Raw genomic sequence first — 17,066 nt, forward strand, 5'->3', positions numbered from 1 at the left:
GGGCATTTCTGGTATCTGCTCCCCATTTCCCCTTCCGTCTAATCTGGGTAATGCAACCCTTTGGGATACAAAAGGCATATGGGTGCTGGCTTAAGGGGAAAAAAATTGTAATAACACTTGTTTAATTTGGGAAGCAAGTAGTTGCAAATTTAGACCCAAAAAAGTATATTAAAAAATCCCGTGTTAATAGCAAACACCTTTTTTCTTATGAATCAGGCCCAAAGTTTGTACAGAGTTTTACTTTTGAAGAAAATATTGTAACTGTGCATGAAACTAAATAGCCACGTGATTTCTTAAAGTTTTTTTTTTTTCTTTTTTTTTCTTTTACTATGAGGAAGTCTGGTGTGAAGACGGATCAAGCATGGGTACCTAGCTGAACATCGTCCATTAAGAAACCGCCTCCGTATCAGCATAGCTTCCGTGGAGGGTCAGAGAAAATGTCCCTCATTTTGAAATGTTCTTAGACTGTCTTCGTGGCAGACTTCATGAAATTCAAATGGTAGTTTTGAGACAAAAATCTCGCCAGGCACTGATTTCTGAAATCAAGCACCCATGCTTGTCCCCTAGGAAAAAAGAAAACAAAAACAAAAACAAAAACAAAACACAAGTAATACTGAATTTAAGTAAATGTATACCTCCAAAATACTGAAAACTGCTGAAATCAAGAAAAGACAGAATTTGCGTTCTCAGTGAAATACCTTTAAACCTAGCTGACAAGAACCAAGTCAGAAAAAAAGACTAACGTAACTTTGAGTAATATTCATACAGCTCACTAAGCATTATGGAATAGCATGCATTAATATTGTACGGTTATTTTACATCACCTATACCAGAAGGTCCTGACTGACAGACAGCGAAGGCTACCGGTGTAGAAAAATCTTACTTCAGAAGAGCAATATAATACAGATTTCACAGGCACTACATTTTAATATATCAGGTATTATGCTGGTTTTCTTATAATTCTTTCTGTCCTAAAGCTGGCATTATAACAATGACCAAAAAGGCAAGGATTGAAGTAAACGGAAAGTAGATACCAAAGTTGATATAGTTTTTCTTCAGATAGATTAGTGCATAGTTCTCATGCAGATAAACACTGCTATGCATTTACACTGTTGGAAAGCAGAATGAATTGAGCCCAAGTTGTCACATTTGTGTAAATCATTTTGTCAGCCTGTAATAGCACCATGTAATGGATTTGCATTAAACATTAAATTGATTTCAGAACTGGTGACACAGGATTCACTACAGTTAAGTGCTATGGAATAGCTTCAATGTTACCTGCTATATATCAAAGCTATTTTCATCCCACTGCTTTTTTTATTGGAAAAAATAAAAGGAAAACATACACGACACTAATTAGACAAATGCACAGCCTTGGATGTGGAGAAGGCAGAGCGGGTTTACTGTCAAACAGTAAATACATGCATTGACTTCAAGACAAAATTGGCCTTGGGAGCTAGTTTGAATGAAAGCCCCGCCCAGGAGGCAGTGCAGCTTTGTGAGACTGTCTTATCACAGGTCCCTGGAGGGTGGGTTGAGAGGTGCCACTGAAGCTCTCCTTACGTGACCATGCCAGTGGTGTTCTAAATTTGTTCTATGGAGGCTTCTACCAAATGAACAAACAAAAAAGAAAACAAAGAAAAATGAGAGAAACAAATAAAAACAGAGAAAGAGACCACCACCACTACTGACAAAAAGTTACTTCCAGAGACATGATGCAAAGGTATATTAAACGACATTCTTAGAAACCCCTCCCCCCACAGAAAAAAACCCAAATCACAAGGAAAACAATTGCTTTTCTTTGTCCAGATTTTGCAAATACTTTATGACACTGTAATCACAAAATTCAAAGCACATAGGGATGGATGGGGGGTTGACAAAGTGAAAGACTAACTTTGTGAGATGGGTTTTGCATATTCCTGTGGGCTGACTGAACACCGTGACTCTCGAATGTTTGGGTTCCTTTACATTTCAACTGTTAGAAAGCGAGTAACAAGCTTCGGGAAGTGTACCTTGCCTGCCGGCTGACAGCCCACACCTGACCGTGGGAATGGGGGTGGGGTGAGTGGACAATAACTGTCATGCCTGGGTGTGAAGAAACAAAAAGTTAATTCCAATCTCAAAGGAAGGAAACTGGCTCTGGGATGAAGCGAGTGGCATTACTAGAGAGAGGGCCTCGGCCTGCGGATGAGCGGAAAGGAACGTTTTGGTGGCCGGGAGAAGAGCCAGAAGAAAAAGTTCTATAGAAAAATGATAAAAGTTAGTGTTTGTGCCTCAGACTTTAGTTCCCAGACAAAGAAAGAATACAGAGAGTTATTTGAAGGACTTATCTTTGTTAATATTGTTAATGCCATTTGACAGGAAAGAAGAAATTCAAATATGTCTCAAAATCTAGGGCTGGGCCTTCAAATGCTGATAGCTCTTAATCTCTGTCTGCACCCCCAGGTAGCAAAGTCTTCCTCAAACATCTCTGCTTGGCTTTTAAGCTAAAAAATAAAATACGCTCGTTTGGTGGTGTTTCTTTTTTCCTGCTTGATCACAACTGAACTATAGTTTCCTGCTGCTTTCTGGACTATGAAACATGAACAAAAATGTAACTTAGTGTATTTAATACTTAACCCCTGTTTGTTATCACCCTAGACTGCCTCCCTAATGTTTTAAAGCCTTTAAAACATTTTTCTTTTCCTGCAAATCTGTTCAGAGTTCCCTAATTTTAGCTTCATCAAACTTAATACAACAAAATACCTTCAAAAATACAGCATACCTGTAACGTCCATTTACAATGGTTTTTCAGTAGACCTATACTTCTCAAGCATAGGAATATGCTATACCATTGAGAGAAAAAAAATAACTGTATTTAAATACTTACAAAAAAAAAAAAAGGAAACAGGAAAGTTTTAAACTTAAATCCAGTTCCCAGAGGGGGTAAAAGAAGAAAAGCAATTCTATGAATGCTGCCTTTATAATGAACAATCAGAAATTTCACTAGGCTAAATTGACAGAAATTTTTCCTCATTTAAACAACATTACAAAAGTCCTGCATTATAAAATAGGGTAGAATAAATCAGTGTAATCAATAAAACTATACAACATACAAATTACATATCTTCTGAGTGGGCAGTTTATTCTCTCTCTTTGCAGTCATGACTACAACATGCTCACTAAAAACAACTAAAACTGCCCAAACTATTGCTTAGTTTGTTTTGTTTAAAAAAAGGGTGCAATTTTATTGTATGTACAACCAATTTACTGGTAATACCTTGGCTTATCGCAAGGTTCTGACAAAATGTTTGTCTAGGCTTTTTTCCCTTCACTGTGAAGCACTGAAAGCTGCTATTTTTCTTTTTTTTTTTCTTTTTTTCTTTTTTTTAGTGCACATATGTCATAATAAAGTAATGCCCAGCTAAGTGCTATAGGGGAAGGCAAAGTATGCTGGCTGGCTATAAGAAGTGACACCATACACTGACAATCACACCATACAACAGCGCCAAACGACTATTCAACCACTTATCAGACACATATGAAAATCCAAAATGTTTTATTTTATTTTTTTTTCCTTAAATAGAGATAACCAGTAAACAATTTTCAGAACTTGGAAGTTTAAAAACGTGCATATAAAAATGGGCATTATATACTTTTTATTGAATGTGGATTGACTGCAGTCTGCTAAGAAAAATGGGGTGTGGGAGCTGAAGAAAAAGGAAGTTGTCTTTTTTTTTTTTAAGGCTTGCTTGTGAAAGGAACAGTTGTAAAAACAAAATTGCTTGAAGCAGGGTCAGCTTAGTGCTTCACAGTTTGACTGCTTCTCTAAGAGGAGCCCTTCCTGCGCACGTGCATTCAAAAAGCACAAAAAAAGTACAAAGACAAACACCGAAAACACACTGCGTCAAGTGCAGCACCGACTTTGGTCAAATAAAAAAAACAAAAGAAAAATTAATAATCACTAAGCTTTTCTACATGATATAAGCAGGTATTGCATATTTTCATATATCTGGGGGTGGGGGGGATAAAGGAAGACTCCAAATAAATTGTAAAATGCAGCAACATCCAAAATACTGATATTCTAAGCATCTACAGATCTCAGAATAGCACTGCCACTGACCATACAGGACAATAAAGACTACTCCTATCTGCGGAACAACTAAGTTTCTAATTAGTTCTAGATGTCGAAACTGACAATGGCTGACATAAAAGTCACATTTACAAAAAGTGTCTCCAAATGCTTGACTAGGGAAAAACCCCTTTCAATAGAGGAGCATGTGCAACAATTCCACAAATAATCGCTATCCAGGGCAAGGCACATTGATATGGAATTTTTGTTTTCGTGCAAATTAAGGAAAAAAAACAAAACAAAACAACATTGTCTGGGGTGGGGAAAGATGAGGAGCAAAGTGTCTTCCCAAGAATTTCAGTTACTTGATTGTATAGGACAGTAGTAGAACCCTTCTGAAGGGCTGAAAAACATAGTTTAAAGGCAAGTGCCTAGAGTAGGGATTACAATATTGTGTCTTAATGCACTCTACTTTATCCTACATTAACTATATAAAAATTAGTTACTAACACTAGAACATGCAGAGACTTTCTCTGATCAGCGGGGCTTGCCAACCAGAACGTATATATATGTATAGCATAGGAAACCTTCTTGAAGTTGCATGGGAAGCAAAGGGGTGCTTCGCTGTCTGGTAGAAAAATCACTTGCACTTTTTTTTTTTTTTTTTTTTTTTTTTTTTTTTTTTTTTTTACTTAAGATACAGGACATTTGGGGGTGCAAACTTTTTTCTTCCCCGAACAAGTACCCTTGATCTGAACGGGCACCAGCATTTGTGTCAGTATTGGTTTCATTATTATTATTTTTTCCCATAGCCCAGTTCAGGGACGCAAAGATCTTTAAAATTTCTGGACAATCTCTGGAACAATGAGGTGTCTGATAACTGATAAATCCTATGTTGCTGGAAACATGTAAAAATTTTCAGAATTGGCATAATCCGTTATAGTGACTTCTAGTTTATAAAATTAACAGATACCATGATTTCATTTTAGTTATGTGCTTTGATAACAGAAAATAATTAATTAGCATTTAATGTAGTTAACATATTGTGGTAAAAGCACCATTAGATTTGTTTTTTTTTTTGTTTTTTTTTTTAATTTTCCTTCAGTTTTTAAAGGGATACAAGTTTAACAATAAAAAACATAAAAAGCAAAAATAGCTCCCCTTTTTCTTGCAAGGCTGTTTTTTACCCCAATAATTTAGAGTCCTGGGGTGGAAGGACTTGAAAAACAAAAATAGAATTTTCAACAATCTCTATCTTACAAAGATATTTAGCTATCCAATGAAATTGCACTTTACTCAATTCAAAATTCGATTGTTTTGATTGATTCCTGTCAGTTTCTGTCAAAACAGACCATCTTCCCCATTTCCGTGTGAATTTTGTGTCATTGTTGAAATTGTTGAAAAAAATGTTTTTTTTTTAATGTAAGTGCAGCATTTCAAAACTTTTAAAAAACTGAATAGTAGTAGTAGTAGTTTGCCATTTTCAGAATTGTTCTGCAACATGAGCGGATTCCTTGTCCTGCGGGCCAAGTTATGTACTTAACTGCTGACTGCTGAACCAAACCAAACTAAAAGGAAAAACTTAGAAAAAGGACTATAACTGCATTTTCTTTTTCCAATATGTTACAGAAAAAACATTGCCCTTTGACTGTCCCATAAGTTATATATTGCAGATCTCAGCTACTACAAAAGATTTAGTTCTCCATGCACCTCCTGATTGCTCAAGGAGGAGCACACCTGTGTGGGTAAATTCATGAAATACTGTGAAACAGCCAGGCTCAGTAAGGGAAGTGTGTTACAACGGGGAGTCAGTGAGCAAAGGGTAGACCTCCTCTAGCCACATCACCTAATGCTCACGCTACCACGTAAACACTTCAAATGTTACAAAGCCCAACCATTTCCAGCACCATATGAGAAAATTACAACAGTTCCTAAAGTATTAAAAAAAAAAAATCCCGAAAGGTTATGGCCTTTGCTGTTTGACCATAATGCTTGCTGTTTCCATGTACAAGTTGATTCAAATCGGTTTTTCTCCCCTTCCACTGACAGTGAAGTTGTAACCGCGCTGGGTTGAGGTTGCGTCCATGTTACAGAGTTGAGAAGGGGTCAGGTGGTCTGTCTGCTGGATGGTGGGATGCTGCGACTTTTATCCCAGGTACCAGGACTGGAAGACAGAAAAAAAAGTACAATTAGTAGTGCAGTTTGTAAAATAACATATTTTAGACGTTGTCCTTCCAACAATGAAATCAGTATCTACATGAGGGATGAAGGGGAAATTTACTGGGAAAAGTAAAGGAATGACAAACAATAGTAATACTTGAGACACTGAAATTTATCTCACTTCTCTGAAATTAAACGTAGGTGTCTCCTTTGGGGCTTGTCAACATTCGGAGTGTCTTAGGCAATAAAATATTTATAGCCACTTGAAAGACAAATACAGGTTTCATAGTTTCACAGGGGGCAGCTATAGCAGGGCAGGGAACGCCACCATTTTGTTTATCATCACCCCATATAGCACACAGAAGGTTCTTAATGTAGAAGAGTTAAATGAATGAAGAATGAGTTAGGGGAGAGTTTTCAAGTGGTGATGAATGGCTACCCTGATAATTTTCACATCTCCTTTCAAATGAGATGCAAGCACTGAAGACGTTATTGAGACATTCTCTTAACCGGCACAGATGGTTGACAACGGTAAAAGGAGTGGAGGTAAAGTGGAAAAAGCGCCAAGCCTGGAGTCCTGGGTGATCTTGTACAAGTCACAGCACTTCTCTTGGCCTTGATTTCCTTATATGTGCATGAGATAGATTTTGTGATGTAAAATGCTCCTTTCAGCTCCGTATTTCTAAAATAATATTTTAATGACATAATAACCAAATGGAATAAAAATTTCACCCTATTAGCTGCCACAATGTCTGAAGGGAAAATGAGGCCATTTGTTGCATAGCTTTTGTTCATCTAGCATTTTTTTTTAGAGCCTACCCTATGCCTGCCAGGATCAGTTGCCAGTTAACTTTTCCTTTCATAAAAATTCTTAGGTGACTGTCTTTTGAGCAATAATCTAGCGATAGGACACTTCATCCGCTGCCATTCCTTTCTCTGTTAACTAAACAAAGTGACCAATTATTAACCAATACCAGAGTTAGTTTAAAAGTATATGGCTTCTTTTTGCCAGAGACCCGGGTTCGATTCCTGGTGCTTGCCCATGCAAAAAAAAAAAAAAGAGTATGGCTTTTTGACAGCTTTTCTCTACAGATACCCTGCCAACTTTACTACATTTATGTTTCTTCACATAACATAAAGTTCTAGCAAAAGTGAATGCTTCTGAATTCTCTGAGTTGATACTATCAGAAAGGGTCATATTTGGTTAATTTAGTCAGTGAAGGCTCATCCTTGTTCAAGAGATACAATTAGGTAAACTAAGGACTCATTGGTCCCAGAGACAAATGGCTAAATGATAGCTACGTGGAGGTTGGTATAAGATTTCCTGGTCACACAAGCAACCTTTGATTTCCATGGGCGTTTTAAAAACCTAAGCCCAAACTGGAAAACTACTCATCCTGTATACTTCTAGATGTTATTCTTTGGCCACATACTTTAAGGAACACAATAAAGTCCCTTGTGTCCTGAAAGGAAATCATCCTGGCAAATAAAAATGGCCTAAATCTAAAACTGGACAAAAGAAATAAGAGGAGGACACATAGGAGATGGGAGGCAAACTCCAAGTTGTATTTTTGGTAGTCTTCTCCTAACAGTGGACTCTGAGCCGCTTCAGATTAGTGCTCTCTCTTTAATAATAAAGTCTCAAACTTTGGGTGTGACTAATAATGCTTAAAATTTCTGTTCACACGCTTTCTAAGTCAGTTGTGAAATCCCTGACTTCAGTCTGACACTTCGTGGTAGTTACTGAAGCAAACATTTGGGACCCAGTGAGTCAGCAGGGGGAGCAGTTTTCCATACCACAGTTTCTGGACGCGACCTCAATGCACTACAAAAATCTGCAGTGCCTCTGCACTCCTCTTAAAAAGCAAAGAAAAAAAAAAGTTTCTTCACACATCTTACTATTCAGTATGTGCCTTGCAGACAAGGTTACCCCAGAGCAGCTCTGTAATCCTTCACTGAAATAGGCTTTATTGATTGCTCTGGTCTATTGTTCTCTTTTCAAGTCCCCCAAGTTCAAGTTCATCCTGGTGTTACATCATGTCTGGTTGCTAAGAGCAACCAGACAGACCCAGACGTGACTATCATTAGCAAGAAACCCTCCGCTCTCCTCCCACCAACCTTCCAGTGGTTCTGACGTAGCAGGCCCACTGCAAACACATTGAAGTATTTATTCTGCCTAATTTATGACCTACACAGCAAGCAAGACCCCCACTCCAAAAACCAACACTGTTGTATATTTAATTAATCTGTCTTTCTCTGGCACTTGGGAAAGTTAGACAAAGGACTAATTATTGTGTTTCACTCTCCACACTTTTCTTTTGGGGGGTGAATATTTGCATGGGAAAGAAAACTACAAGGCCTGGCATCAGCCCCCCCCCCCCCCTTTTTCTTTCTGCCCTATTGACATTTCATGAAATACTTTAGCTGCTTAAGGGAATTAGAAAAAAAAAATGCAATGTGAATGTTACTCCTTCTGAGTTGGTATTCAGTAACACAAATCAACTCATGACATGTTTAAATTTAAATGCTAACCACACACTCTCAGAGTTACTTTAAAGGTTAGTTTTTAATCAATAGAAGTTGCTGACTCCGGGTTTTTGAGCTGCGCACTGCAGCTCTTGGGCTTTTGTCTAACGTTAAAGCTTTCAAACTTTTTTTTCCTTGAGATGATTTTAGCAATGATTTGCAGACAGAGAAGGCTATTGTGCTCTGACCAGAAACATGTCAATAGAGGAGCTGAGTTGCCCTGTGGTGGGGTGTCAATATGACTCCTGAAGGCATGGGTTGGGGGTCTTTAATAACCCGTGAAAAAACTTAATTAACCCTTTCAGGACCAAACCAAAACCTATTCTTAAACTTTTTTCACTCCTGTAATTTGACTATTAGTACTTATTTCAACATCACACTAATCTTCATGACAATTAACCTGGCTACTTGACCAAGGGTTTCCAAACTGAAAGTTGGTTAAGGGAACCAACCACACAGGGATCTTTTTATTTTTTTTGAATGAGGACCCTGCTTAAATAATTTATTTGCGGAGATGGCAGGTGAACAGTTATAGTAATAATAAAAAAACATATTTCATGAGTTGTCTCATGATTCGTTTATAGCTGAAGACACTCATATTACCACTGTAATCAGGATTTACTATTGTGATCAGGATGATATTCACACATGTGTAAGGCTCTCGATTTCTATAAACTTCCATGAACTATTCACAACATCAAAAGGACAAGCTAAAGTTTGGAAATTCTCACTTTTCTCTAGCAATATTTTCTTATAATGTCTATTATGCAAGATGTGCACATTTTAAAACATTAATTGAAGAACGATTCTAAGTATTTTCTTCTTGGGCCCCACAAGAAAAATATTAAAGAAACTTGAGACTGTTAAGTTGCTGGGGTTAGATAGCAAATCACTCTGGAAAATGTTGACACATTATACAAAATTCATTTACGGAGAGTTAAAACATTGTTTTCATTTACTGATATAAGCTTACATTTCATATAGTTTCTGCCTTCATACTTTACAGCCCCTTCATCTAAGGAAGGTATCCAGATGGACTACAAAGGAATCTCTGTCCCTTATCTACAGTGAGTACCGATATTACAATACAATGTAAGATGATGTTATCTTGATATATTTACATTAAGGAAGTAAACACAAAGCTTTGATCTATTTTTTCCTCAGGAACTTTCAGCTATAGATGTTTCCTTGGAGTTCCATAAATCCACACTCCCACAAAGGCTTTAGTTAAGTAAAATTACTCGTTAATTCACAATTTCTACAGTTTGGGCTGTGCTGGGGGAGACAGACAGGGGGTGGTGGTGATTGTCCTCTTTCAGTGTTCAAGGTGAAACATCAAAAGAAATCTGCAGCCAGGACAAGAGCTCAGCTTTCCTTTTCTCCAGTCAAATGAAGAAGTAATCTCATCAGGTTGGAAAGTGCTGAGTAAGGATTTAATAAAGTGCCTGCAGATGTGGCGTCTCTAAGGTATTCAACTCATGTAATGCAAAACAGCTCCACACTGAATGTGCTTATAAAATTTCATTTAACCATTGCAGTGCGATCCCCCACCCCGCCCTGCACCGTTCTCTAAGGAGTTTTATCACACTTCCCGCCCCTTAATTTATAGCTCCATGAAAGTTCGAATCCCATTCTACCAGGACTCTGGAATACTCACAGTAGTCAGGTTTTATGAACCATAAACAATATCTATCCGACTGCATCCTACAGAGGAAGGCTGAAATAGTAGCTACCTCTGACGGCATCAAGTCTGTACATTTCTTATGCTACAAGGAGCAATTAGAAATCTAAGGCCATTTTCCAAAAGAGGTCATGAGGCTGCTGAAGACAGGTTTCTGAAGGCAAAGGACTCAACTCCTTAGTTAATAACGAACAGACCAGTGTGCATAATGACTTCTTAAAAGGGAGGGCAGGATGTATATTTTAGAAACAAAAAGAAATATGAATCTGTTCAGGATAGTTATATCTTTACTTTAACTAACAAAAGGGTGGGGGCGGGGCGGAGGGACAGGGAGGGCAGAACAGACTGTGACGCAGCAGAATCTGTTTTTCAAATTAAAAAGTTCAACAAAAGGCCTCAAGGGCAAAGTTTAACACTGCGGAAGGAGGCTGTTAATGTGGAATCCAGAACTGGGTGTGACACTTGGCTTTCTTCTCTGGGCAAGGTGGGTTATTTAAGGACATTCACACACACAAAATGGAAACATGCATATACAGGGGGGCCTCCCCTCTGAACAGGCAGGACTTCCTATCACCCCTCAAAAAAGGACAACTCCAACTCCATGAGTTGCTGTCACCAATTTTGACTTCTACCTTGAGGACATGTTACCTGGGTTGGGTCACACTAATCCAGTTAGTCATGTTTGGCTTCATCTTCTCATTTTAATGAGCTAGAGCCCACTCTTAACCCCAAATGATCTGCTAAGAGCCTGATAGAGACACACACACACACACACACACACACACACACACACCCCGGAAATAGACAGGACCTCTGAGTGTACGCCTGGTTTCTCACATTAGAATAAACCACTTGGGAAAAATTGACTCATTCAACAAGTATTAAATGCCTATTCTGTATGCTAGGCTCTGGAGATACAATGACAAATAATAAAATATGATTTCCCTTAAGTGGAAAGAAGGGGTTGGATTTTAGACTTCTATGCCCTTCCAGATACCAGGAACCTTGCTTTTCTCACAGAAGTGTCTCTATAAACCAATGCTTATTGATGAGGCTGAATATTCAGTGTCCAAAGAACCCAGGATTTTGTTTCACTTTTGCCATTTATTAGTCGTGCACCTTTTAATAAGTTAGTACCTGTCCTCGGGGCTTCAGAGGATGGTAGTGAGAATTAGTCTGTATTTCAGGAGAGGAACACCATGATTTCCTTACATTGGTTGCTTTTGAGAAGGGTGACATACTATTCACAGGTGTTAGTTATTGGTCTTGCCAGCCTCAAGCTTTGATCTCTGCACTCATTTTTCTTGTCTGATTTTGTTAATTAAAGAAAGGCTGTTTTCAATAAGGCTAAACTAAGACTTGTTTATTGTACAGGAAACTATTAAAACATTAATGGGTCGTGACTGACCCTGCTTACCTTTGTGGCCTCATCTTTTCACCACTTGTATTTCAGCACTTCTACTGTACTGAACTTCTTCCAGATCCCCCAACGCCAATTTCCTTCTCCCTGCTGGGCCCTGGCAGAGGTTGTTGTACCCCTCTCCTTGGCTTTGCTAACACTTCCTAGTGCTTAAGTTCTTAGATTAGACGACCTTTCTTCCCAGGAGTCTTTCTTGGGTTGTTAGCCCCTGACTTCACCTCTGTCACTATCTCTAAACTATAACTAGCTGTGTTCTCCCCAAGGAAATTTCTGGAGTGGCATCTCCAGTGTCTTGCACAGAGTAGGCACTTCTGAATGAAGTACTTCTGAATGAAGGAAAGAAGAAACACCTGTATCTAAAGTTTCCAAAGCCGGATATTAGTTACCCCAGAGGAAGACAAAGCAAGGCATTTAGATGGATGACTACTTCCACATCCAAAGGATGTGGCTGTGCCACATCCACCCTGATGCCACCTGTCCACGTCTCCCCAAATGACAGGCACCTTCCCTAGAGAGAAACAAGTCTCCACAAGCAGCCCCAGGCAATTCCAACTGAAGAGCTGTTGCAACAGGGCCAAACGTGGCCAAGTGCGTCAGTAGCATGTGCAATAGTTTTGTAACATGGACTGCTGCCTACTTACTACAAGCACAGAGGAGTTGTCCAAACCACCGTTCCCTGGAGAGTGACCGTGCTGCTCCCGGCCAAGACCTCCGTTTTGGTTCAAACCTCAAGACGGGAAAACACTAATCTTTTTACCCAATGAGCCATCCAGCACCTCCAATCCTTGAGAGCACAAAGTTATCCAATTATTCCGATTGTTGTTCCAAAGCTGGAATCTTTTACCACATTCCAACTTGCCCTAGTGTCTCCCTCCTCACCATCAAGTATTTTTTTTTTTGTCTCTCTTTACATTTTCATCAAGTAATCTTTCACCTCATGAAACCTCAGACTTGTGGATTAAAGACTGCACTCTGGCCCACTTACATTTGCTCTGAAGAAGTCCTGGGGGTGAGGGAGGCATATGGGAGGAGGGGTGGCAGCTAGTGCTCTGGAATTGGAATTAAAGGAATCCTGGCACCATTATTTCCTAGATGGATGACTTTAGGCAAATTTGTTAGCACCTCTGAGACTCTATTTTAGACTCCATGAAATGGGGATAACTTTATCAGCTTTTATGAGGATTAAATGAGATAACACCCGGAAAGGGGCAAGTACTAAAAACCAGAAAGTCAGGGTAGCTCGGTTCTCTACCTATAAGATGTGTATGAGATTTAAAGGTCCATGTGAGAGCTAAAGAGGACCAGTTCCCTTGGAAAGTAATAGCTCAACAAGGCAGCTTTCTCTTATTTAATGATATAATTTTTGAGTTAAAAGTAGCAGCTGTGTTGTTTCCATTTTCCCAGTTGTGAGAGAAAGTTCTTGAGAAAATAAAAATCTGCCTTTAATTGCTGTATTAAAATCAGAGCAGTGAAACCAACCACACAAAGGGAATTGGCTCAAGTCTGTGAAAGGCATTTGGGCCTTTGCCTTGCCAGGCTAAACTGCACGGCTTGGAGGTTGGGAGTGAGGGGGACAGAGGAGGGAGGGAGGGAGTAGTCAGGCAACCAAGTGGGACAGAAACAATCCTATTTTGGTTTTTGTTAGCGAATGGCATACTACATAGATCAGAGACTTCTTATAAAATACAAACCCCCACTGTACACAAAGCACAGGAAAATGTGAGGAAAAAAGGGAAAAACTAAAAGCAGCTTAGGGTGTGTTAACGCTGCTATTCTGTCAGCTTAAAGAGTATTTTATGCTTGATCAACAGCTCTTTTTTATTGTGCTTTTCTTTCATTCATTCAAGACATCAAAGCCCGGCGCCACCAGTGTACCTGCCCTTCTGGAGAAGCTTGTGAGGAGGTTCTAATGAAGCAGGACTCTGGGAGCCGGAGACCCCCGTGGACACGGCAGTTCAAAGGGAATATTTCAACAATGATTACATTTTGTAAATCTTTTTATGAAAGAGACAGCTTATTTCCTGCTTTTTCATGAAAAATAGATTCAATCCATTGCCACGGAAGCTGCTTGAGATCTGAGGTGCAGTGTGGAGATTAAGGGGATGATGACCTGATGAAATCGTCCAGAGTTCCTATCTGTTTGGCCATGATGGCACTGCCGGATTTTCTGGGTGGAGCCCAGACAGTGTGCTGGGTGACTCTGCTGTGGTAAATACAGGGACATGGTGTTTAATGTTAATTTTTCAAGTTGGGCCCTGTGTGTATTAACCATTACTTTTTATTTTTTATTCTGCAAAGTCCAACCAAGTATCAGAATGCATCAGGCAAGATTAAAGTGAGATTAAAGATTTTTGTTACAGATTCATTAAATGCTGTATTTTAATGCCCTGAAATGGGACAAACCCTTTCCCATATGGGAAGTTAGCCATAAAAAGCTGGCTCTGGTCTGAAGACACAATACAAGGCTTTATTATTGCTGATGTCTGCCTCAAAGGCAAAAAATAAAGAAGGCAGCCTAGTGCTTTGTAATTTTTAATTTTCAACATTAAAATAATCTTCCCTGTGGCCTTTTTTTTTTTTTTTTCTGGGTGGGGGAGAATTGAGGGAGTTGGGAGGGAAGGGGATATGATTTCCCGGGGAGCTATGAAATGAAAAAAAATGTATGTTTTCTACACATCAGATCCCAATTTTAATTAAATGCCTGTTGTCTAACAAGTGCAGACAGTCACACTTGGGGTTGGCCCAATGGTGGCCCAGGGAGGTAACCTTTCTTGTTTAAAAAGAGAGGCGTGGGAGTGCAGGTCAGAGCTCAGCAGAGCGTGGCCACATTATTATAATCATTCAGCCGCCTGCTTCCCCACGCCTTCTCTTTCCCAAAGCTGAAAATCTCGTCCCAAACATGACTCAGGCTCACAATGAACCTACCAGGTAGATTTTACTGTTCTGATTGTGTGGTAGATTAATGAAAAAATAACATTGAAGTGGAGAATCCAAAGTTATTTAAAAAACTCTCCCAGAGATATCTTGCAATGGAATATCAGAAGATTTAGTATTTGGTCACAAACTAATTTCCAAGTGAATATTTTCAGCCAAGGGGTCCTTCAGGCCTTAAATGGCATCAGCCACCTCTCCAGTTTTCCACTCATTAGTGCCTCCAGCATTGCCCTGCCCATGGGTCTTTGCTTCTCACCCCTTTAATCCTCCTCTGTTCACTGTCTCCAGTCCTTACTCCTTTCCTTTCCAGTCCCTTTTCCTGCCTGCTCTCATTCTGCAAGCCGTCTCTCCCTCCTTAACCACCTGTGTTTGAACACCCCATAGGAATTAAGGTAGACACCTATAAAAACCAACCTACATTCCTTTCTACTCTACTCAGTGGATTAAGAAAGGAAGTGAAGAAGAGCACTGAAGTGCAACCACTACAACCTGGCTTAGTAGTGAGAAAGGCTTCTGTAGGAAGCCAAAGAAACAAGGTTTATGCAGACTTTGGACAGAATGAGGAGGAGGTTCTAGCATCTCAGTTTTAACGTTTAATAAAGGGTGAGAACATAGTGAGGTGCAAATAAGCAATGGATTGCAAGTCAGGGGCCCTGGTCCAAGTCCCAGGGCAGTCACTGGCATGCTGTGGGAGAGTCTAGGCACTAGACAAAACCTCTCAGTTTATACTGCAGAAATTGCCTTCCTATTACATTTTTTTTTTTTTTTACCTTCTGGGAACACCTACTTTTAGATTTTACTAGTCCCCAGAAGTCATCTTTACCTTGTCCACAGTACAGATGGGATAGTGGCAGGAGTGAAACTGTTCATGTATCTCACTGAGGTTAAAGATTAAGCTTGACCATGAAAACAGTCAGCTCATGGCATGAGAGACCCAAATTCACATCCCTAAAGGTATGTGTGACTTCAAGGGCCCAAGTAAACTTATCTGCAAAACAACCCTCAGTATGCCAGTTATCACAGCATTTTGGGGTGGAAGTAGCACACATGATAACATAGAATGACTGAAATACTGGCAGCCTCATTATGAAAGGCAACGATGTCATACAGATGATGGCCAGGGTTTAATTGGAGCCAATGACCCTAGATTAAAATGGAAAGTTTTCCCCCAGCCCAAAGCTCTCTGTACATCCCGGAAAGCACAAAAACAGGGACCGTTGAACAGTACTTTCCTTCTGAAAATGTAGTAAGGTTTAGGGCTTTGTGGTGACAAAACTTGTCTTTGTTAAGACGTGACTTGCAAAACAAACCCACATGGAGGAGTTTGCAGTTTCAAATGACAGTATTTTTTAAAATGCTGAGCCAGCAAATGTTTTCTACATTAAGATTTATTTCCCTCTAAATTTGTAGATTAAATTGATAACTAAGCAATATACTGTGAAAAAATTAGATTCTTTTGAATCTTTTGGGGAGAGGTGAAAGGAAAGCTCCTTGATGAGAATGGGGGTGGGAAGTTGTGACAAAGTGAAGATCGCCTACTAGTAACAGCTTATGTGGAGGGCCTTATCAACAATTTGGACATATAAGTAACATAAATGATTGGTTTCCCTGTCAGGGATCTATGCTTCTTTGAGAGAGGTAATGTCATTCTAACACAGAAAATTTCATTTGTTTTTACCTTTATAGTATTGACTTTAGCGATGGAATAAATCTCATAAGCAAAGACTGTTGAAGACAGTTTCAAGGAATGTGCTTTATAAAATCACGCATGCAAACAGAATCTCTCTCACTTTGTTTTCAGATAAATCCCACTTGGTTATACTCTCCCAGTAACTGAGATTTAGGAACAAAGTGGGACAGTTCCCCACTTCTACTATCACTTTATTATATTTCAATAAAACCAATTGCAGATTGGATGATTACTATATGTTTACTGGCTCTTTAAATATCCCTTTCTCTTGTTAAACCACCATATGGGAATGAGATCCCATTGCTTATTTTGCAAGAATCATAGTAAGTTCAAATGATGTATATTGACTTTCATTCTGATTCTACAGTAACAGAAACTTTGCAGACATGCCACTTTGTGCTATCCTAAAAGACAGTTCAATTCAATTTTTAAAATACTTTAAGATTCTTTTTCTTTTAAAGATGTGAATTGTTTGAGCTATAATATGGCTTCCTCTTCTACTGTATCATGCCTCTCTGTGTTGTTTTCCATGAACATGTTTACAAGTTCCAGTTCAGGTTTAAACTAAATAAAACACTTCTCAGGAGTTTATAACTGAGCCTCA

At 39.1% G+C, this 17,066-nt stretch overlaps 1 protein-coding gene across 3 annotated transcripts in view; it reads right to left on the reverse strand.

Annotated features, from left to right (window-relative positions):
- Positions 1-288: 288 nt before the first annotated feature.
- The window catches only part of NFIA (nuclear factor I A), a 373,058-nt gene continuing 356,280 nt past the window's right edge, over positions 289-17,066 (reverse strand). For all 3 annotated transcript variants that reach the window (XM_077149470.1, XM_077149471.1, XM_077149469.1), the window contains one exon: positions 289-6,215. In XM_077149470.1, the coding sequence (XP_077005585.1) occupies positions 6,198-6,215 (18 nt within the window). In that variant the 3' untranslated portion in view covers positions 289-6,197. The remainder of the gene's footprint in view (positions 6,216-17,066) is intronic.

This window comes from Tamandua tetradactyla, chromosome 2 (assembly GCF_023851605.1).
Source record: "Tamandua tetradactyla isolate mTamTet1 chromosome 2, mTamTet1.pri, whole genome shotgun sequence".
In the NCBI taxonomy this organism is placed as follows: Eukaryota; Metazoa; Chordata; class Mammalia; order Pilosa; family Myrmecophagidae; genus Tamandua; species Tamandua tetradactyla.